This window comes from Loxodonta africana, chromosome 20 (assembly GCF_030014295.1).
Source record: "Loxodonta africana isolate mLoxAfr1 chromosome 20, mLoxAfr1.hap2, whole genome shotgun sequence".
Classification (NCBI taxonomy): domain Eukaryota; kingdom Metazoa; phylum Chordata; class Mammalia; order Proboscidea; family Elephantidae; genus Loxodonta; species Loxodonta africana.
The window spans coordinates 44105868-44127345 of NC_087361.1; the positions used below are offsets into that span (position 1 = coordinate 44105868).

The 21478-nt window shown below is 36.9% G+C and overlaps 1 protein-coding gene across 2 annotated transcripts in view; it reads left to right on the top strand.

Moving 5' to 3' along the window:
• Nucleotides 1-21478, top strand: part of NCAM2 (neural cell adhesion molecule 2) — a 554474-nt gene that overhangs the window by 470155 nt on the left and 62841 nt on the right. For both annotated transcript variants that reach the window (XM_010590350.3, XM_064273125.1), the window contains exons 13-14: nt 5731-5850; nt 7458-7579. In XM_010590350.3, the coding sequence (XP_010588652.2) occupies nt 5731-5850; nt 7458-7579 (242 nt within the window). The remainder of the gene's footprint in view (nt 1-5730; nt 5851-7457; nt 7580-21478) is intronic.

Consider the following 21478-nt stretch of genomic DNA (forward strand, 5'->3'; position numbering starts at 1 on the left):
AGGGAAGAGACTTACCATATATTATCTAAAGAAAAAAAAAATTTTCTTTCAGCTTCCTTTTAATAATGTCTGATTGCCTTCTTAAAGTGAGAATGAATTTTCAGTTTTTTCTCTTTAGTATTATCTCCACAGATGTAAAAACAGAGTAAGAATGTTCATATCTTCCTGTCATTTGACAGTTTAAAATGTTTTAAACTTTTATGGATCATTTATGGATCATTTAAGAGACTTGGCTACATTTAAATCATATGGAAACATTACATTAGTAAGATAAACCAGAGTCTTTATAGGATGTATCCCTGTTGCCATGTGAACCAAGACATACGATTGTTTATAACTTTCAGAATTATATTGTGATTTCCAAATCATGGTGACTCAATGTAGCTATAAAATACCTTAATTTATGCCATTTGTCCTTAGACAACTTTTACTAGTTTGTAATTGAGATCTACTTTCACCTAGTTTTTGAGTTTGAATTTCTCTTAAATTATAGGGGAAGAATCCATCCCACACCTCGGTCTGGGGTGCTATTATTCTATGAATATGTTTAGGGAAAGAAAATCTGGCATTAAGTAACTTCGCAATTTGTGGACCACTCTCTGATACAGTGAGTACACAGCCTTTCGTTTTTCAAGTGGTGGTTTGTTTTCAGGCCCCACTTGGGGTGTACAGAGGCCCTGCGTTGGGTAAGGTACCAGTAAATTACAGGTGATTTAATGTATATTCCTCTCACTTCAGAAAAGCAAGTCAAATTACACATCCAGGCCTTGCCTCCCCTGCATTGTTTCCTTTCCCTCTCTTTAATTCTGTCGCATTTTACAAAGTTCTTTCTATTCCCCTTGATAATCTATGTTCACACAAAGTGAATAAGCCTCATAATAAGGGTTATTATACAAAACCTTTATACTCAGAACTCAAAAACAGACCGATTTCCTGTATATAAACTTTGCGGAACTTGCATCAATAGGTTTATGTTCACGCCTCCCCTGTATTTTTAAATGTCACCTGTAAGGCCTTCCCGTATCCAGGTGAACTCTAAACTCAGCTTTGTAGTATTCCTTCAGCCAAGGTTTTACCCTCCTTGCTTCTCTGCTTCCCAGACTACTCTGAGATGAAATTCAGCACGTGGGAGAGTGTTGACACTGAGCACAGACAAATGGGGGAACCATGAGGAAGATCCATTCGGAACTGACCACAGTGTAACTAAAGAAATAGGTTTCCTCTCGGTAGTTGTAGAGGGACACTCAGAGATTCTCACAGCGCCACTGAAATGTTAGAGGAAAAAGATTGCCACTAGCCCCGGCACTGGGTTTGGGTTTTTTTGTTTGTTTGTTTAATCCAGGCTAGAAAGAGCTTTTGATTGAAGCACTCCAATAGTTCAGGTAAAATATAGGGTTGCATTTTTATTTTTGTTGTTATGGATATTATTAAATCTAAACAGTCACCTCAGTTTTGCTCTTTACTTTGGAGATATGCTCTGATACTTTGGTAGCTCTATAGCTATCCATTTTAAACTGAAAATAATGAGACTGTATCTAAAATATGGTCTCCTCACCTTTGACTTATGATTTTGATTTACAGGTATCTCTCAATTAAAATGTGTTCCTTAAATGCTATTATGTTTCTTAGTTGAATTTTATCAAGCCAAATAATGGGGTATAAATGTTACCAACAGACGTCATCATCACAGCTGAGTTGCAGCATACCTCATGCTCTTCAAATGATGCTTGCAGCCACTTCTTCACATCACAAAATTATGGAGAGTTCTATCACAAACAGTAGCCTGCAGCAGCATAAACTTCTACAGAAATCTCTCATGTATTAGGATGTATCATGCTCACCATGGGGATTATCTCTGTAAATTTTAACTACCATTTGAAAGTAAATATCATTAGGACTGGTTTTGTTAGTAAATATACATGTTCCCACAGAATCACAGATGAGTGATCTTTGGATTATACATTATTTTGCATGATTTCACAGGCGGTACATAATTTCACCCTTGCATAGATAATTGATGCATACTGGTGATAATTTCAAAGATCACAATTTTTTATCTATGCCTTTCCTTCTATTTATTTTTATGCTTTTGTTTCTATGGTATTTAACCTCAATGCTATTATTTATAATCTGAGAGACCTAATGAACATTAAAGCTTTGCTGGATCCCAGCCAAAGGTGAAAACAGGCCCAGGGCCACGTGAGTCTTTCCTGAGCCTAAAACATGCACCTTTTCAAAGAGGTTATTGCAGCCAGACTAGATCCTGCATGTGTTTCCCATATCTCCCATGTTCCATTAGCTCAGGCCACATGATATTACAGAAGAGGATAGTCTTCTCTCACACAACACTGCTCCACGACATTATATTGATGGTCCACGACATAATATTGACTGTCCAAGAGCCTAAGCATTGTGGTTATAACCTGTATTGGCTTTTTAGTGCAGCCATAAGAAAATACCACTAACTAGACAGCTTATAAGAAGAGAATTTTAGAGTTTCACTCTTCTGGAGACTAGGATTCTGAGAGCGGAGTGCCGGCCATGTTGATTCTTTTGGTGGCTTTGAGGAAGCACCTGTTCCATGCCTCTCTTCTAGCTTTGAGAAGCTTCAGGAGTTCCTGGAGCATCAAATGGTGTCCTTCCTTTTTCTCCCCTTTTCTGTGTATCTTCTCTTTTATGGAAACCCTGATGGCATAGTGGTTGAGTGCTACAGCTGCTGACCAAGAGGTCAACAGTTCAAATCCACCAGGCGCTCCTTGGAAACTCTATGGGTCAGTTCTACTCTGTCCTATAGGGTCACTATGAGTTGAAGTTGACTCAACAGCAGTGGGTTTGGTTTTTGGTTTTCTTCTCTTTTATAAGGACACCAGTCATAGTGGTGTCACTAGTGGGGCATGGGTGGTGCAGACTGCACAGGGTAACACTGTCAGAGGAGGTGACACAAAAATGTCTTTAAAATTTTTGTGCAGTGTTTCCGTAGAAATTTGTTATTTTTTAATAAAAATACCCCTGTAGTTAGTTACAACAAAAACATTTTTCGTAAGCCCAGCTTACATGTATCAATGTATCTCCAAGGCTAGAACTCCGTGCTAATTTACTTTGTAGACCTTCTAATGCCCTCCTATGAGTCAGAATTAACTCAATGGCAATGAGGAATGCCCTCCAATCAGAGCTGTCATTATTACCCAATTACAGTGATGCTTCAAATCACGTGGTTTCATCTGCACTCACTACAAGCACACGCTGTTGTTTTTGTTGTTCTGGTGTTTTTATAGTTGCCGATTTTGTCAAATTTTCTGGTGTTTTAGCTGTAATATTGTGGTAATTAGTATTTGTGAACCTATATCAATAATTGTTTTTGAGAATGATATAGTAATTAAAGGAAAAGAAGGAGTGATATATGGAAATTACCATTTACAAGTAACACTAGTACAATAAACATTATAAGGATTCTTTGTGCTCTGGTATGAGAGGATGTGACACCATGAATTACCGCACTGGGTGCCTCCAACCCTAGTGATGCCACTGGTCATATTGGATTAGGATCCACTGTACTCCAGCATAACTTCATGTTAATCTAACTGATAACACCTTCAGTGACCTTTTTCCAAACAGGCTCACATTCATAGGTACATGGATTTGTACCTCAACATACCTTTTTGGAGATCACAATTCAATTGCTAACAAAAGCCTTGAAGAATAAACACACTTTGACAAAGTTTTAATCTCTTTTGTGGGCCCATTTTACTTTGTTTCAAATCTTGGGATAAATGTATGAGTTAAATTGGCAAATTAATGGTGAATTTTAACCCTTGATTTTCTTGTTATGCTATGAGCAGAATTTTCTTTCTTGAGGACAATAAAATGCCAACTTCTTAGCATTTAGGCTACTAAGCTCCTTGTGATTTCCTACTCCCTTCGGTAATGAACCTGACCAGCATCATCTATGCTCCCACATTCCCTCCATTGTAACTATATTCTTTTTTCTGAAGCTGACATCACATGTTAATTTGCTCTAGGTCAGCAACTGGGTTTGGGCTTCCTGAAAAAGCTCACAGGTTGTTAGCTTGTCAGAAATCATTTAATTTAAGCCTTGGTTTTTCCATTTATCCTTGCAGCTTCTAATCAGTAGGCATTCCATGGCAATCAGTTTCTCCCAGTTGGTTTCCCTTAGCTCTGACACCATGTGTTATAAGCTGAGGTTTTGACAAGGTGATATACACTCAAAAGAAAGTTGAGTTTTCTTACAAAATAGGCAGTTAAACTGTGAAATCAAAATGAAAATGTTGCCAATTGGCAGTATACCTTTCTTGCTGCTTTTAGGACATCTGTACTGGGTTAAGTAAGATCCGGATGATATTTGAACTGTGTATTTCTGTCATAAACCTTTATCTGCTGTTAACTATTTTCTCTATTTTCGCAATTCTACTTGGAGACAAAGAAAACAGCTCTGTGGTGTATTCGAGAACTTTGTTTCCTTTTATAAAATTTAATGGTAATTGAATGAAGTTGTAAAGATTATAATAAAAAAGCTAAATAAAAGATATGATGATAAATATGGGGAAAGAATGGAATAAATAGAAGTATCAAAATGAATTCACTGAGTATATTCATATGGTATAGAATTAAAAATGTTTTGTAATTGAGTATTGTAATATTATTTATGAGAAATAATAAATTATGTTGAATGTATACCATCTTTAGTCATGCTTCACATAAAAGCAAATACAAATATTATCCTAGTTATCTGCAATATAACCTTTTATTTTATGATTGACTGTATATACTTCTATTATGAATAGACCGTTTGACATGGATTTATGATGAAAATCATACATACCTCCCCATGGACCACTCGAAAGGCATTACTGTTCCCACTAGTACAGTTTATTTGTTTGTTTATCTATTTATCTATTTATTGCTTTGTGTACCAAAAGCAGTAAGGATAGAGTCAACTATAGTATTTTTTAGCTGTAGCAGAGGAATTTGTGAAAATGTGAAATCTGTAAGTGTATCCAAAATTCTCTGGCAAATCTCAGGGGTTGACATGACCCAGGAGATGTTTCTAATAACCCCCACATCACTGTATTTTTCAGTATTTCTCCTCCTCTGTATTGTGTTGAATCCAGGTCAGGCACAGCATATAGTTGAGAAGAAATTTAGAGAGAAGAGATAAGCATTGACAAGTTTTAAGATAGCATTAAAAATAATTTGATGATTTGACATGAGATTACGGACTAAATGATCTACCTCTGCTTCATTCAACTTGGGACGCTTTGATATAATTTAATTGTTTGCCAGTTATATAGCTATATTGAATCCCATATTCCTATTTAATAATAAAAAAAAAAATCCATTTAAAGTAGACCGGAAATACTCTGGAAAGTATTTACATCATTCTCACTTTATGGATATTAAAAAGATGAAAAAAGAGATCTTACTTTCTGCCTTATGAATATAAGTATCACAAAAGGAGCTATAACTTTTCTTCTTTGAATGTTGATGCCCAGGATTGGAAAGCTAAAATACAGGTGAAGAAGAGGACTATTCACAAATCATTCTCTTCTTATATTTATTTCCTATTTTTTCAGGTATTTCATGGAAAGCTTTACAGTAAAATTACTCAGCATTATAACACCTTGATTTGTTTTCCTTAAGGGTTGCTATCAGTTGGAATCAACTCGATGGCAACGGGATATATATATATAATTTTTTTCTTCTCTTTTCTAGCAATGGTTGTTTTGAACAACCTGGAACCAAATACAACATACGAAATCAGGGTTGCAGCTGTAAATGGAAAAGGGCAAGGAGACTACAGTAAAATAGAAATCTTTCAAACACTACCAGTTCGTAAGTAACCTTCTCTGTTGTGCTTTCTGTTGACATTCTCTTCACCTGCAAATTTAAAAGGAATTTTCAAATGCAGGGAGAAGTGTCAACATTTGGGGAAGTGACTTATGTCTTTATTTAAGTGGTCTCTAAAGATGGCGGCATTTCAAATTAAGAAAAAGAATTCCACTCTTGAGCAAGGGAAAAAGAAGACATGCACTGAAACTCATAAAGTAAAAATTGCTCTCTCAGGAAATTATCCCAGGCACAAAGGTGTCCTACTTATCCATAGTCTGATTAATTGGATTGTAGTGCCCAGACTTCATCCTGTGGGACAGTGGAAAAATGTCTGTGTAATATGCCAAATAAACTAATATTTTGATGGATCATGACTGTTACCTTTATCACATAAATTATATAGGCTCTAAAATAGAATGCAAGAAAAACAGAACTACTAAATTAATCCATTACAATAGTGACTACAGGAAAATAATAATACTAGTTTATTGTTCTCATAACCATCCTTCTTTGGGGTATTGTTCAGTCCACTGGGTTTACTTGAGGCAGTTAAGACAAATTTTAAAAGATTTAATGTTTCCTTTATGTTTAGTAAATTATGATAAATGGAGAAAATCTATGCATAATCCTGCCTATTATATATACATAGGAGGTCAGCCAAACTGGCCACAATAAATTATTTTACCCTAATTTGTGTCCAGTTATCTTTGTTCTCATAAAATCTGTCAAATATGCTCTCTTTTCTTGATCCCCAATGCTAGTGTCTTTTTCAGCCCCCTGTTATTTCTTCATCAATTGAATCTTGATTCACAATCCCACCTTCAGATTAGTTTTTTTCTAGTCCGTCTTCCAAAATGATGATAATAATTAATGTAAACCAGAAGGGTGTGCCCAACGACATCATGTCCGTGGCACACAGCAGGAAGCTGGCAATCCAAGTTACCAAGCACTGATGGCATCCTTCACATTGAAAATTCTTGCACTTCAGCACATTCCTATTCTATTCAGAATACTGTAAGCATCTTTGTTATAAGATCATCTCTGTCTGAATAAAAGCATCAAAAGCAAGTATTTTATTGTTTCTGAATTAAAACAAAAATTGAAGCACAGGTCAATATAATTGGATTCTACATTTTTTTTTTTAATTCAATTATACATCTTGCCCAAAAAATCTTTGTGGTGGGAGTCGGTAACTAACTTTTAAGCAGTTATCTTTCTTGATTGGATACAACCCATATTTTAATATGTTAAAGTGTTTGCATTCATAGTTGTAATCTATTAATAAAATAAAAAGAATCATACAATTAACAGTAAGAAATGAAGTTTTTCACTTGTATATTGCAGTACAGATTTCACAGCATTTGCACATTTATATAAATAAAATGTTCAGTGCTGAGGTTTCACAATTGTGGCATGTTACCTCTTGTTTTATGAATGTGGCTATTTCTTGGATGGGAAAAATGAGGATCCACGATCATATCACATCAAATGTCAAATAGCAAATGGTAACTCCAGAGGGAACTTCATGCCTTTTGATTTTTATTAAATGCAGTTTTCTGTAGACATCTAATATAAGTGTGAATATGAAGATTCTTGTATTGCCTGTTCAGGTGAACCAAGTCCTCCATCAATCCATGGACAGCCAAGCAGTGGGAAGAGCTTTAAACTCAGCATCACCAAACAGGATGATGGAGGGGCACCTATTCTGGAGTATATTGTCAAATATAGAAGTGTAAGTACCCTGTTTGTTATCATTTTGTAACTGGTGTTTTCACATTGCATGAAGATTTGCATTGATTTCATAGACACATCCAGAGTGAATGCATATTAAATAACAGCAATGATAAGTAGTAGTCATAGGAATTCAAATGCCAATTTTGCATTTCTGAAATTCATCTATATATGTTGTGAAATGCTTGCATTTTTTTTTTTAACCCAAGCCTAAATCATAGAAATAATACCATGTCCTTCATCTTGTAATTTCTAGGTGTAAAATGGGACTTGGCAATGTTTCAGAAATGGGATACCATTTTCCCTGTTTTATCTCTCAAGTTTTGCAGGATATTTTCACCTCCTATTTCTCATACTATTAATAACCCTAAACTAAGCCCTCTTATCACTTATACTTACTCTAAGTAGGATTGTTAGCAAATACACTGAGAATAAATTTCTGTAATCAAATAATCAGATCGCTTTACTCTGGATATTTAACAAAAATGGTCATAATGATCCTGAGGAAGAGGGAATAGTTTTCTTCCAGTTTATTTCGGACTAGCTGGTGAGGGATTTTGGACAATCAAGAGCTGCACTGGGGCTTTTGATACATGTGGGGAGTAACGAATGCCAGATGGTGGCAGAGAGGTGCAGAACGTTGCCTATTGGACTGCACCTCTGCCTACAGCTAACAGTAATGCCAGGGCCACTGTAGTATATGTTGAAAATAAAGCACAATTTTAAATTCAGCTTTGTAAGGTTTATTTACTAATGTAGATAACCATTTCTACAATACAGGGTCAATTTAAAGTTTATATTGATTGAACATTTAATATTTATTAATATTAATAATTTAATATTTATTAATATTTATGCTATCAATGCTGTGTTTTAGCAGGTAGGGTTTAAATAATCAGTCTGCAATAGTATGTACACAAAGTCTAAATATTTTCTCAGAAATACGCAATATTCCAAATTATAATATTGATGGTCCTAAATTAGAATATCTCAGTTTTGAGGGGTAATACAAAAGGAAATTTGATTTTGAATATCACAGTTCAATAATTATTTTTAGACATCAGTTTAATCGTTTGGATTTGAGATGAATATCCGCTTCAGAGAACTTCTCTCTCACCCAGGTTTCATCCTGGCAGTGGTGATGAGCAGCTGTGTGTCTCTTTCGGACACTCAGCTATGGCAACGTCGTGCCTCTACTGTAAGACAGCTCTGAAAAGCTCATTGGTATCAGTGAACTCGATAGCTTCATACTACTCAAGCCAGGGTTCTTGGCCATTGTCAGATGCCCATATGGAAATTCTTTAAAATGGGGAGAGTCTCTTTCTAAGGGACATAGGCCTGAAACCAATTGATGAATTTATTGAAACTGGGATAAATAGGCCTTCCATTTAGCTTGCATCCCACATTTGCACCCAGTAGACTTTATGGTAAAAAACACAGGTTGACCGTAAAATTCTGTAGGCAACCCCAATAAAATCCTATGATGATCATATTTTATGTCTATAATTACCTAAAACTGAACAATACATTTTGACTTGTCCTTTTTAAAGAATTGTATGGGAAGTAACACAAATACTGTATTCATTTCAACTGCTGTGTGTATCCAACTGCTGTTGTTCATTTGAATTTATAATAGCAAATATTTATTGTGATATCTTTTTTCATATCATACATACTAGTACTTTTCACTAATAAAACCTTTATAGTTTAGAAATACTGTGACTCTTTTGAGCTCGGTTTCTATTTCCACTTAAAATAAAATGAAATTCGGTAACTAAAAAGAACGTGACTGCTCATAGCATGTACCTCTCTCAAAATATTTAAGATAAATCCAAGAGGTAACATTAGAAATTCACTCATGGAAAAGCCATTATTATTTTATTTCCAGGAAATGGTCAGTAATTTTTATATAGATTTTACTCATAAAATTAGAATGTATTGTATCTCCATTAGAAAGTACTTTTAGACTGGAGGTGGTCTTAAACATGGCTGATGGGTCTTAAAACAAGAAGTTTGTTTTTTTTCTTACCATGAAAAAACTTTGGTTTGAGGCAATCTAAACCTAGAGCAGCAGCTAAGCAATATTATCAGACATCCAAATTGTTTTTCTCTCTGTTATTTCATTTTAGCATGTTGGCTTTTATTCTCATGTAGTTCATCTTGTGGCTTCATATCCACATTCAAAATTTCAAAATACTTTAAAGTTAGACAAAAAGGGCAATGGTCTATTTCAGCTGATTCTATCTTCTTTTTAGCAGGGCAGTTGGGTAGTTGGGTCAACTATACAAAGGGGAATGCCACAAATTTCTAATCTGATTATCTTTGTTTAGTATCTTAATGGCTATCTGTCACCAATCCTATGTTTCAGAACATGCACACTACTGGCTTTTTGGGTGATACAATATATTTGGTTATCCAGCCCTGTACCAGAGCCCTGGTGGCATAGTAGTTAAGATCTTGGCTGCTAACCAAAAGGTCAACAGTCCAAATCCACCAGCTGCTCCTTGGAAACCCAGTGGAGCAGCTCTACTCTGTCCTATAGCATCTCTATGAGTCGGAACCAACTCAACAGCACCTAACAATAACAACAACAGCTCTCTACCACCCATTGTAGGATATTTAGCATCCCTGGGCCCTAATTATTGTTGAAACCTGAAAATGTCCTCTACAGTAACATTAAATCTATTGAGAATCAACCAGATTCACAAAATGGAAATAATGACATTTTAAATATTTGGAGATTTCATCTAGATACAAGATTTTTTTTTTATCTTGAAAAGTACTGCTTAAAAAGATTACTTCAAATTTATTTTGACATCTTTATTTTTATTTTTTATTTATTTTTTTAATAATTTTTATTGAGCTTTAAGTGAACGTTTACAAATCAAGTCAGTCTGTCACATGTAAGCTTATATACACCTTACTCCATACTCCCACTTACTCTCCCCTAATGATTCAGCCCTTCCAGTCTCTCCTTTCGTGACAATTTTGCCAGCTTCTAACCCTCTCTACCCTCCCATCTCCTCTCCAGACAGGAGATGCCAAGACAGGCGCAAGTGTCCACCTGATACTCGTAGCTCACTCTTCATCAGCATCTCTCTCCAACCCATTGTCCAGTCCCTTCCATGTCTGATGAGTTGTCTTCGGGAGTGGTTCCTGTCCTGGGCCAACAGAAGGTTTGGGGACCATGACCGCCGGGATTCCTCTAGTCTCAGACAGACCATTAAGTCTGGTCTTTTTATGAGAATTTGGGGTCTGCATCCCACGTATCTCCTGCTCCCTCAGGGGTTCTCTGTTGTGCTCCCTGTCAGGGCAGTCATCGGTTGTAGCCGGGCACCATCTGGTTCTTCTGGTCTCAGGATGATGTAAGTCTCTGGTTCATGTGGCCCTTTCTGTCTCTTGAGCTCATAGTTGTCATGTGACCTTGGTGTTCTTCATTCTCCTTTGATCCAGGTGGGTTGAGACCAATTGATGCATCTTAGATTGCCACTTGTTAGCATTTAAGACCCCAGATGCCACATTTCAAAGTGGGATGCAGAATGTTTTCATAATAGTATTATTTTGCCAATTGACTTAGAAGTCTCCTTAAGCCATAGTCCCCAAACCCCCGCCCTTGCTCTGCTGACCTTTGAAGCATTCAGTTTATCCCGGAAACTCTTTGCTTTTGGTCCAGTCCATTTGAGCTGACCTTCCGTGTATTGAGTATTGTCCTTCCCTTCACCTAAAGTAGTTCTTATCTACTAACTAAACAGTAAATAACCCTCTACCACCCTCCCTCCCTCCCCGCCTCGTAACCACAAAAGAATGTGTTCTTCTCAGTTTATACTATTTCTCAAGATCTTATCATAGTGGTCTTATGCAATATTTGTCCTTTTGCCTCTGACTAATTTCACTCAGCATAATGCCTTCCAGGTTCCTCCATGTTATGAAATGTTTCACAGATTCATCACTGTTCTTTATCAATGCGTAGTATTCCATTGTGTGAATATACCACAATTTATTTACCCATTCATCCGTTGACGGACCCCTTGGTTGCTTCCAGCTTTTTGCTATTGTAAACAAAGCTGCAATAAACATGGGTGTGCATATATCTGTTTGTGTGAAGGCTGTTATTACTCTAGGGTATATACCGAGGAGTGGGATTTCTGGGTTGTATGGTAGTTCTATTTCTAACTTTTTAAGAAAACGCCAGATAGATTTCCAAAGTGGTTGTACTATTTTACATTCCCACCAGCAGTGTATAAGAGTTCCAATCTCTGTGCAGCCTCTCCAACATTTATTATTCTGTGTTTTTTGGATTAATGCCAGCCTTGTTGGAGTGAGATGGAATCTCATCGGAGTTTTAATTTGCATTTCTCTAATGGCTTTTAATGGCTAACGATCGAGAGCATTTTCTCATGTATCTGTAAGCCACCTGAGTATCTTCTTTAGTGAAGTGCGTTGACATAGAGGAATCCAAGTGATTTTTGTATGTTTATCTTATAACCTAAGACTCTGCCAAACTCTTCTATTAGTTTCAGTAGTTTTCTGGAGGATTCCTTAGGGTTTTCTGTGTATAAGATCATGTCATCTGCAAATAGAGATAATTTTACTTCCTCCTTGCCAATCCGAATGCCCTTTATTTCTTTGTCTAGCCTAATTGCTCTGGCTAGGACCTCTAGCACAATGTTGAATAAGAGTGGTGATAAAGGGCATCCTTGTCTGGTTCCCGTTCTCAAGGGAAGTGCTTTCAGGCTCTCTCCATTTAGAATGATGTTGGCTGTTGGCTTTGTATAGATGCCCTTTATTATGTTGAAGAATTTTCCTTCAATTCGTATTTTGCTGAGAGTTTTTATCATGAATGGGTGTTGGACTTTGTCAAATGCCTTTTCTGCATCAATTGATAAGATCATGTGGTTTTTGTCTTTTGTTTTATTTATATGTTGGATTACATTAATGGTTTTTCTAGTATTAAACCAGCCTTGCATACCTGGTATAAATCCCACTTGGTCATGGTGGATTCTTTTTTTGATATGTTGTTGAATTCTATTGGCTAGAATTTTGTTGAGGATTTTTTACATCTATGTTCATGAGGGATATAGGTCTGTAATTTTCTTTTTTTGTGATGTCTTTACCTGGTTTTGGTATCAGGGAGATGGTGGCTTCATAGAATGAGTTAGGCAGTATTCCGTCACTTTCTATGCTTTGAAATACCTTTAGTAGTAGTGGTGTTAACTCTTCTCTGAAAGTTTGGTAGAACTCTGCAGTAAAGCCATCCAGGCCAGGGCTTTTATTTTGTTGGGAGTTTTTTGATTACCGTTTCAATCTCTTTTTTTGTTATGGGTCTATTTAGTTGTTCTACTTCTGAATGTGTTAGTTTAGGTAGGTAATGTTTTTCCAGGAATTCATCCATTTCTTCTAGGTTTGCAAATTTGTTAGAATACAATTTTTCATAATAATCTGATATGATTCTTTTAATTTCAGTTGGGTCTGTTGTGATGTGGCCCATCTCGTTTCTTATTTGAGTTATTTGTCTCCTTTCCTGTATTTCTTTAGTCAGTCTGGCCAATGGTTTATCAATGTTGTTAATTTTTTCAAAGAACCAGCTTTTGGCTTTTTTAATTCTTTCAATTGTTTTAAAAAAAAAAAAAAAGTTCAGCTCTAATTTTTATTATTTGTTTTCTTCTGGTGCCTGATGGATTCTTTTGTTGCTCACCTTCTATTTGTTCAAATTGTAGGGACAGTTCTCTGATTTTGGCTCTTTCTTCTCTTTGTATGTGTGCATTTATCAATATAAATTGACCTCTGAGCACTGCTTTTGCTGTGTCCCAGAGGTTTTGATAGGAAGTGTTTTCATTCTCGATGCATTCTATGAATTTCTTTATTCCCTCTTTAATGTCTTTTATAACGTAGTGTTTTTTCAGCAGGGTATTGTTCAGTTTCCAAGTATTTGATTTCTTTTTCCTAATTTTTCTGTTACTGATTTCCACTTTTATGGCCTTATGGTCTGAGAAGATGCTTTGTAGTATTTCGATGTTTTGGATTCTGCAGAGGTTTGTTTTATAACCTAATATGTGGTCTATTCTGGAGAATGTTACATGTACGCTAGAAAAAAAAGTATACTTTGCAGCATTTGGGTGGAGTGTTCTGTATAAGTCAATGAGGTCAAGGTGGTTGATTGTAGCAATTAGGTCTTCCCTGTCTCTGTTGAGCTTCTTACTGGATGTCCTGTCCTTCTCCAAGTGGTACGTTGAAGTCTCCTACTATAATTGTGAAGGTGTGCATGTCACTTTTCAGTTCTGTTAAAGTTTGTTTTATGTATCTTGCAGCCCTGTCATTGGGTGCATAAATATTTAATATGGTTATATCTTCCTGGTCAATTATCCCTTTAATCATTATGTAGTGTCCTTCTTTATCCTTTGTGGTGGATTTAACTTTAAAGTCTATTTTGTCAGAAATTAATATTGCTACTTCTGCTCTTTTTTGCTTATTGTTTGCTTGATATATTTTTTTCCATCCTTTGAGTTTTAGTTTATTTGTGTCTCTAAGTCTAAGGTGTGTCTCTTGTAGGCAGCATATAGACGGATCATGTTTCTTTGTCCAGTCTGAGACTGTCTCTTTATTGGTGCATTTAGTCCATTTACATTCAGCGTAATTATAGATAAGTATGTGTTTAGTGCTGTCATTTTGATGCCTGTTATGTGTGTTGTTGACAAATTCATTTTTCCACTTACTTTTTTGTGCTGAGATGTTTTTCTCTGTAAATTGTGTGTTCCTCGTTTTCATAGTATGTGACTTTATGTTTGCTGAGTCGTTAGTTTTTCTTGGTTTTTATTTTGAGTTACGGAGTTGTTATACCTCTTTGTGGTTACCTTAATATTTACCCCTATTTTTCTAAGTAAAAACCTAACTTGTATTGTCCTATATCACCTTGTATCCCTCTCCATATGGCAGTTCTGTGTCACCTGTATTTAGTCCCTCTTTTTGATTATTGTGATCTTTTACATATTGACTTCAATGATTCCCTATTTTGAGCATTTTTTTCTTTTTAAAATTAATATTAATTTGTTTTTGTGATTTCCCTATTTGAGTTGGTATCAGGATGTTCTGTTCTGTGACCTTGTGTTGTGCTGGTATCTGATATTATTGGTTTTCTGACCATACAGTTTCCTTTAGTATTTCTTGGAGCTTTGGTTTGGTTTTTGCAAATTCTATAAGCTTGTGTTTGTCTGTAAATGTTTTAATTTTGCCTTCATATTTTTGAGAGAGTTTTGCTGGATATATGATCCTTGGCTGGCAGTTTTTCTCCTTCAGTGCTCTATATATGTCATCCCATTGCCTTCTTGACTGCATGGTTTCTGCTGACTAGTCTGAACTTATTCTTACTGATTCTTCTTTGTAGGAGACCTTTCTTTTCTCCCTGGTTGCTTTTAAAATTTTCTCTTTATCTTTGGTTTTGGCAAGTGTGATGATAATATGTCTTGGTGATTTTCTTTTTGGATCAATCTTAAATGGGGTTCGATGAGCATCTTGGATAGATATCCTTTCATCTTTCATGATGTCATGATGTTCTGTTATCCCTCCCTGTTCTAGAACTCCAATCACACGCAAGTTATTCTTCTTGATAGAGTCCCACATGATTCTTAGGGTTTCTTCATTTTTTTTAATTCTTTTATTTGATTTTTTTTCAGCTATATTGATGTCAATTCCCTGGTCCTCCAGATCTCCCACTCTGCATTCTAATTGCTCGAGTCTGCTCCTCTGACTTCCTATTGGGTTGTCTAATTCTGTAATTTTATTGTTAGTCTTTTGGATTTCTGAATGCTGTCTCTCTATGGATTCTTGCAACTTATTAATTTTTCTTCTATGTTCTTGAATAATCTTTTTGAGTTCTTCAACTGCTTTATCAGTGTGTGCCTTGGCTTTTTCTGTAGATTGCCTTATTTCATTTTGGAGGTCATCCCTGATGTCCTGAAGCATTCTGTAGATTCGTTTTTTATATTCTGCATCTGGCAATTCCAGGTTTGTATCTTCATTTAGGAAAGATTTTGATTCTTTAGTTTGGGGAGTTGTAGAAGCAATCATGATCTGCTTCATTATATGGTTTGATATCGACTGCTGTCTCCAAGCCATCACTAAGATATTGTAGTGATTTATTCTATATTTGCTCACTGAGTCTTACCTTGTTTTGTTTTCTTTCAATATACGTAGATGGGCTACTAGATTGCGCTGTCTTGATTGTTGTAGCCCTTGACTCACTTATGTCGTATTACCAGCTTGTTTGGGCTGTTACCATATATATAAGCCTAAGAGTCCATTCACTATTCTTGAGTAGAATCTGATTTTAGGCCATCAAGTGTGTGGTGCAGACTGTCACCTATCCACCTAGAGAAGTAGTGGTGATAGTTGTGTGCATCAGATTCTAGTAGCAGCAGGGGGTCATACACCGGGGGGGCAGGATGGTGACAGGCTTCCCCCAAGTGCCAGTGAGGTAGGTGTGTCTGTATTCCTAAAGCACTTTGGTGGGTGGACTCTGCAGCTGTACGTTAGGCCCCCAGTGCAAGTACCTCTACAGATTGGTAGGTGTCACCCTCCTTAGACTCCTAAGGCAGGAGGCTAGGTGGTCTGGGGGGAGCTTCAGCTCTCAGTTCCCTGTTGTGGGTCGGTGAGGACTCTGTTGAATACGCAGAGATATCAGACCTGGGAAACTTGTCTTTCCAGTAATCTGCTAAAACAATTACAGTCAGATCCCTATCAGAAATGCCTTTGCTTTATAATAGCCACCTTGTTCCCTGTAGGGATGAAAGCCCAAGACTGTGGATCACATATGCTTGGCTGGAGCTGGTTCTGTGTTTTTAGTCCAATTAGGGAAGGATTTTTGGTCCCTGGGTTTTTTGTATCTGCTTCTCTCAGGCCAGGAGAATGGGTTAGGAAAAGACCGAAAAAAAAAAAAAAAAGAAAGAAAGAAAAAACGCAGGGCAGTTCACTTTCTGGCTCAGGAAATTCCAATGTTAATGAAGCCGCCTGGGAAGGGGAGGGGAGGGTTCAGATAAATAGGAGAGAGTAGCACCCCGGAATATAGACGAAGTTACTTATCTTGCTTGGGATGACTTTTATCTGAGATTCCCAAGGGGGGCGCGTCGACTGTGTGCACTGGCTGGGTAGAGATTGCCCCGAGGGTCAGGCCTGCGTCCCGTGCTTGCGCTGTCTCAGAAACCGCGATTAGTTCTTCCACTCCCAGCCTAAAGCCCAGTGCCAAGGTTCCCCAGCTGGGACGCTGCACTCCTGGCTCTAAAACCAGTCGCTGCCTCCCGGTGACTTCTCCTCCTGTCAGCCAGGTCGCTGCACTGCCTGCGTGCACTGGCTGGGCTTCCCCCGAGGTCAGTTCAGGGGGGTAGGGCTGTGTCCCGTGTTTGCACCCTCACAGGATGCCCTGCTCAGCTGCCCTGCACCCAGTCCAAAGCCCAGCGCCAAGGTTTCCTGACTGGCATGATAGCTCCAGGCTCCAAAAACAGTCGCTGCTTCCCCGTAGTTGTTCCTTCTCAGTCTCTGTCACTCAGATCAACTCTTTAGATCTGTGTTTGATGGTCAGGTTTTGTAGATTGTCATGTATGTGATCAATTCACTTGTTTTTCCAAGTCTTTGTTGCAAAAGGGATCCAAGGTAGCTTCTACCTAGTCAGCTATCTTGGCCCCACCCCTTTATTTTTATTTTTAATGCAGATTAGAATTAATTTTTTTTAAGAACTTTTTTTGTGAAATACATACAGATGCAAATAATTAAGACTGAAAAACACGATATATAAAAGCTAACAATCAACAACAAATAGACAAAAACTTAACAAGAAATTACCAAAGGTCAACAGTTCATAAAGAAAACTCAATGGCCAAATATTATTTACTAGTAATCAGAAAGCAGTCTCTGGAAGGTGAATGAGTTTGGCTGATAACTGAAAGGTTGGAGGTTCCAGTCTACACAGAGACTCCAGGCAGAAAGGCAGGGACATCTAGTTACAAAAAATTACCCATTGAAAACCCTGTGGAGCACAGTTCTCCTCTGATAAACATGGAGTCGTCAGAAGCCAATATCAGCTTCACTGCAACTGGTAAACTGGTAAGCATAATAAGACTAGTAATAAGATCTATCAAATAGTAAAATTTGATAGATGTAAATTTATATAATGGTCATCAAAAAAATTTTTACCTTTGCACGTGGCTAATATGATACTGTCCAAAAGATAGGCTCAGTCTTAGACAAAAATTGAGTTGCAAATTTTATCTTCAGTAAATCTCCATCTTTCATTTTATTATCCTTTTAACTAAATGTTAGAAGTACCTTAAAGGTGTCTCCTATTTACCCAGTAACTATGTTTTTCCTCACAATAAAAAAACTTCTTAGTTCCTTCTCAATTCCCTCTCATCCTTGTCTTCCCATAACCCCAGATTTTTTCTAATTTCCAGCCAACCCTGACTTCAAAAAGTACTGGAAGACGTGCTTTTAAATATCAAAATGGAAACTATTAATTGCACAGATTGACAGGTAGCTACAACTGACTGATAATCAATTACTATGTTACTTTTCTCAGAAGTACTAGCATTTTAACAGGAAACAGTTTTGAATTTCAGGCATCTATATAGGGTCGCCATGAGTCAGAATCAGCTCAACAGCACTGGCCTTGGTTTTTTTTTGCTATGGCAAGGACCTCTGGTGGCAAAATGACTAAATGCTTGGCTGCTTACTGAAAGGTTAGCAGTTCCAACCCACCAGCCGCTCCGTGGGAGAAAAGTCTTGGCAATCTGCTTCTGTAAAGATTTAAGCCTAGAAAACCCTATGGGGGCTGTTCTGCTCTGTCCCCTGGGGTGGCTATGAGTCGAAATCAAGTCAACAGCACCCAACAACATAGCAAGACACCATATTTGTAAGAGTGACTCCTCATTTGTATTTTACAGGAATGTTAAGAACGAAGGCATTGCTCTTTCTTGAAAACTTTTTTTTTTTTAATTAATTAATCATACAGAAAGTGATGATTTCTTACATTTTGGGGGGCTAACTGAACCTTAGAGAATTTGGGTAACTTGGTCAAGGTGGGTGTCAGAATGTAAGACTGTATAAACATAGTTTTACAGCAGTAAGGGCTGAATAAGAATCTGCCTGTAGAGATTATATCAACCCTTCAGCTAATTTCCTGTCTCCCCTGAACACACTCCAGCTCCTGTGCGTCCAAATGCAGCCATCTCAGTCAGCCCTTTTCTGTCTCACCATACCAGTTAATGGCGTGCCTTCCACTTCAGTGCACTAAGATACTCTGTTGTTGTTAGTTCCTGTCTAGTCAGTTCTGACTCATGGTGGGCCCATGTGTTACACAGTGGAACTGCTCCATAGGGCTTTCTTGGTGGTAATCTTAAGGGAAAGAGATTGCCAGATTTATCTTTTGCAGTACTGCAGTGTGGGTTTGAACCACCAACCTTTAGGTTAGCAGTGACGTGCAAACCATTTATGCCATCTAGGGAACTTATTAAAATCTTCTACATATCCTTGTTTTTCTGCCCACTTCTCTACCTCCACTGTCTTCCTAACATCATGCACTGCAGGTCCAATTAGAGATTCCATGATTCAAGAAAAAGTTATATTATTGTAGCCAAACAATAGCCCATCTCAGAATGGAATATTTTTCTCTACATTTTAATTCTCAAGAGATTATGTTTTACATTAGCAAGCTTGCATATTCAAAAAGATTCGGTAGCTAAATATTTATAGCACCATTTGCCATGATTTTCTGCACTTGTATTGAAATATTAACTATTTCAAAAAAGTTCTCAACCATCTGTTCTTTTTGTATGATTCTAAACCACTTCTATTAATTTTCAAACTGCATGAATTTCACAGTGGAATAAAGTGCAATTAAGTAACTTGAAAGCTAAGTTAGATACATGCAATACATTTTTTAACTGGTAACCTCTATGAAAAAGCCTAGTGGCACAGCGGTTAAGAGCCACAGCTGGTCGCCAAAAGGTTGGCAGTTCGAATCCACCAGCTTCTCCTTGTAAACGCTATGAAGCCATTCTACTCTGTCCTATAGGGCCACTATGAGTCAGAGTTTACTGTACAATGAGTTTTTTTTTTTTAATGAAAAAAAATAGGGGAATCTAGAAAATAAACTGTCTTAGTTGTCTAGTGCTGCTATAACAGAAATACCACAAGCCCACAAATGGGTGGCTTCAACAAACAGAAATTTATTTTCTCACAGTTTAGGAGTCTTGAAGTCTGAATTGAGGGTGCTCGCTCTAGGGGAGCGCGGTCTGTCTCTGTGGGCTCTGGAGGAAAGCCCTTGTCTCTTGAGCTTCTGCTCCTGGGTGATCTTCATGTGGCTTGGCATCTCTCTTCCTCCATGTCAGTTTCTTTGCTTCCTTCCGTAGTCTGCTCCTTTTATACCTCAAAAGAGATTCATGCAGGGCATACCTTACACTAATACTGTCTCATTACCATAACAAAGAAAACCCAATCCCAAATGGAATTATAAACACAGATATTGAGTTATTATTTACAACACATATTTGTGGGGGACACAATTCAGTCTATAACAGGAACACTCTTATGATTGTCACTTGATTGCATCTTCTGCCCCGTGTTTCAGTTCACCTGTGCACAGGACTATGTGTTTTATATTCTAAGAACAACAAAATTAGGGTAATATATTCCTCGTTAATTTCTAGCAGACACCGAATCTAAGCATTTAAACCTGGGTTTCACTGGAAAAAGAAGACGACTAGTTGTATCATAATATAGAGAGAATATAGATTATGAACCAGGAGGCACACAGTATCCTTGTTATCCTGAGCTACAGCACTTGACTTAATTCATTCACCCATTAAGAAGACAGAATTTATTAGAATAGGACTAGAGCAATAAAAGGAGAATTAGTTGTCTTTTTTTTTACATGGACACTTCATGAAAAGTAACTTCTCTCACAAGAAGTCAGCAAGATTAAACAATATTTGGAGAATAAAGACAAGCATATTAATCTCCTATGGTGTATGGAAAATGCAAGAAGTTATTCTGAATATAGAATATTTTATACCTTAAAAAAATTTTTTTTTTAGTACTTGTGTCAATATAGCTCTGTATAATTTAATAGTTTTTTTTTACATGCTTCCATGAGTTTTTTGCTATTTTCCATCTAATTTGGTGCTAGCTATGGGATCATAACTATCTCTTAATGTTCACACATAATCCTCCTAAGCTAGCAAAAAAAAATTTTTTTTAAAAGGTACCTATTTTTAAATGAATTGTGAGGAAAGTATTTTAGAGACTAGTAAGGTGCTTATTGCACAGGCCTCTAAGTCTTAATTGTCCTTCGTAAGTTATTTGGAGCCTGGGAGATTGTATAATATCTCAATGGCTATAAGAAAAAAGCTAATTTTGAAAAGGGTATTAAAATAATCAATAAGTAAGATTAAGTTGTGGTTGTTGACAGAACCTAATTCCTAGTTGATTATATCTAGGCGTTTAGATTGAAATCTAAAGTTATTAAAGTTGTGAAATATTTTCAAACAGTGAGTGGCTATGGATATTAAAGAGTGTTCATCTTTGTATTAATAGTATAGTATAGACTACTCATTGTCAGAGTGAACAAATGCATCAATGAAGCAATTAATAAATAAATTAGCTCACGTTTCGCTATGATAAAAAGTCCTATAAATAGATTAATAACATGTGAAATAATGAATAAGAGGAGTAGGACCTTGCACTGCAAGTTTTAATGGGTATGAGAACACAGGAGGTGATGAGTAAAAAATATATGAGTACTTTTTTTTCTCCCTAAAGAAATGTGTATGTGTGTGTGTTTGTGTGTGTGATGGAGATCAGGAACAGATTCTATAGGGCAGAGTTCACAAAAGTTTAGCCAGCTGAACGACATGGA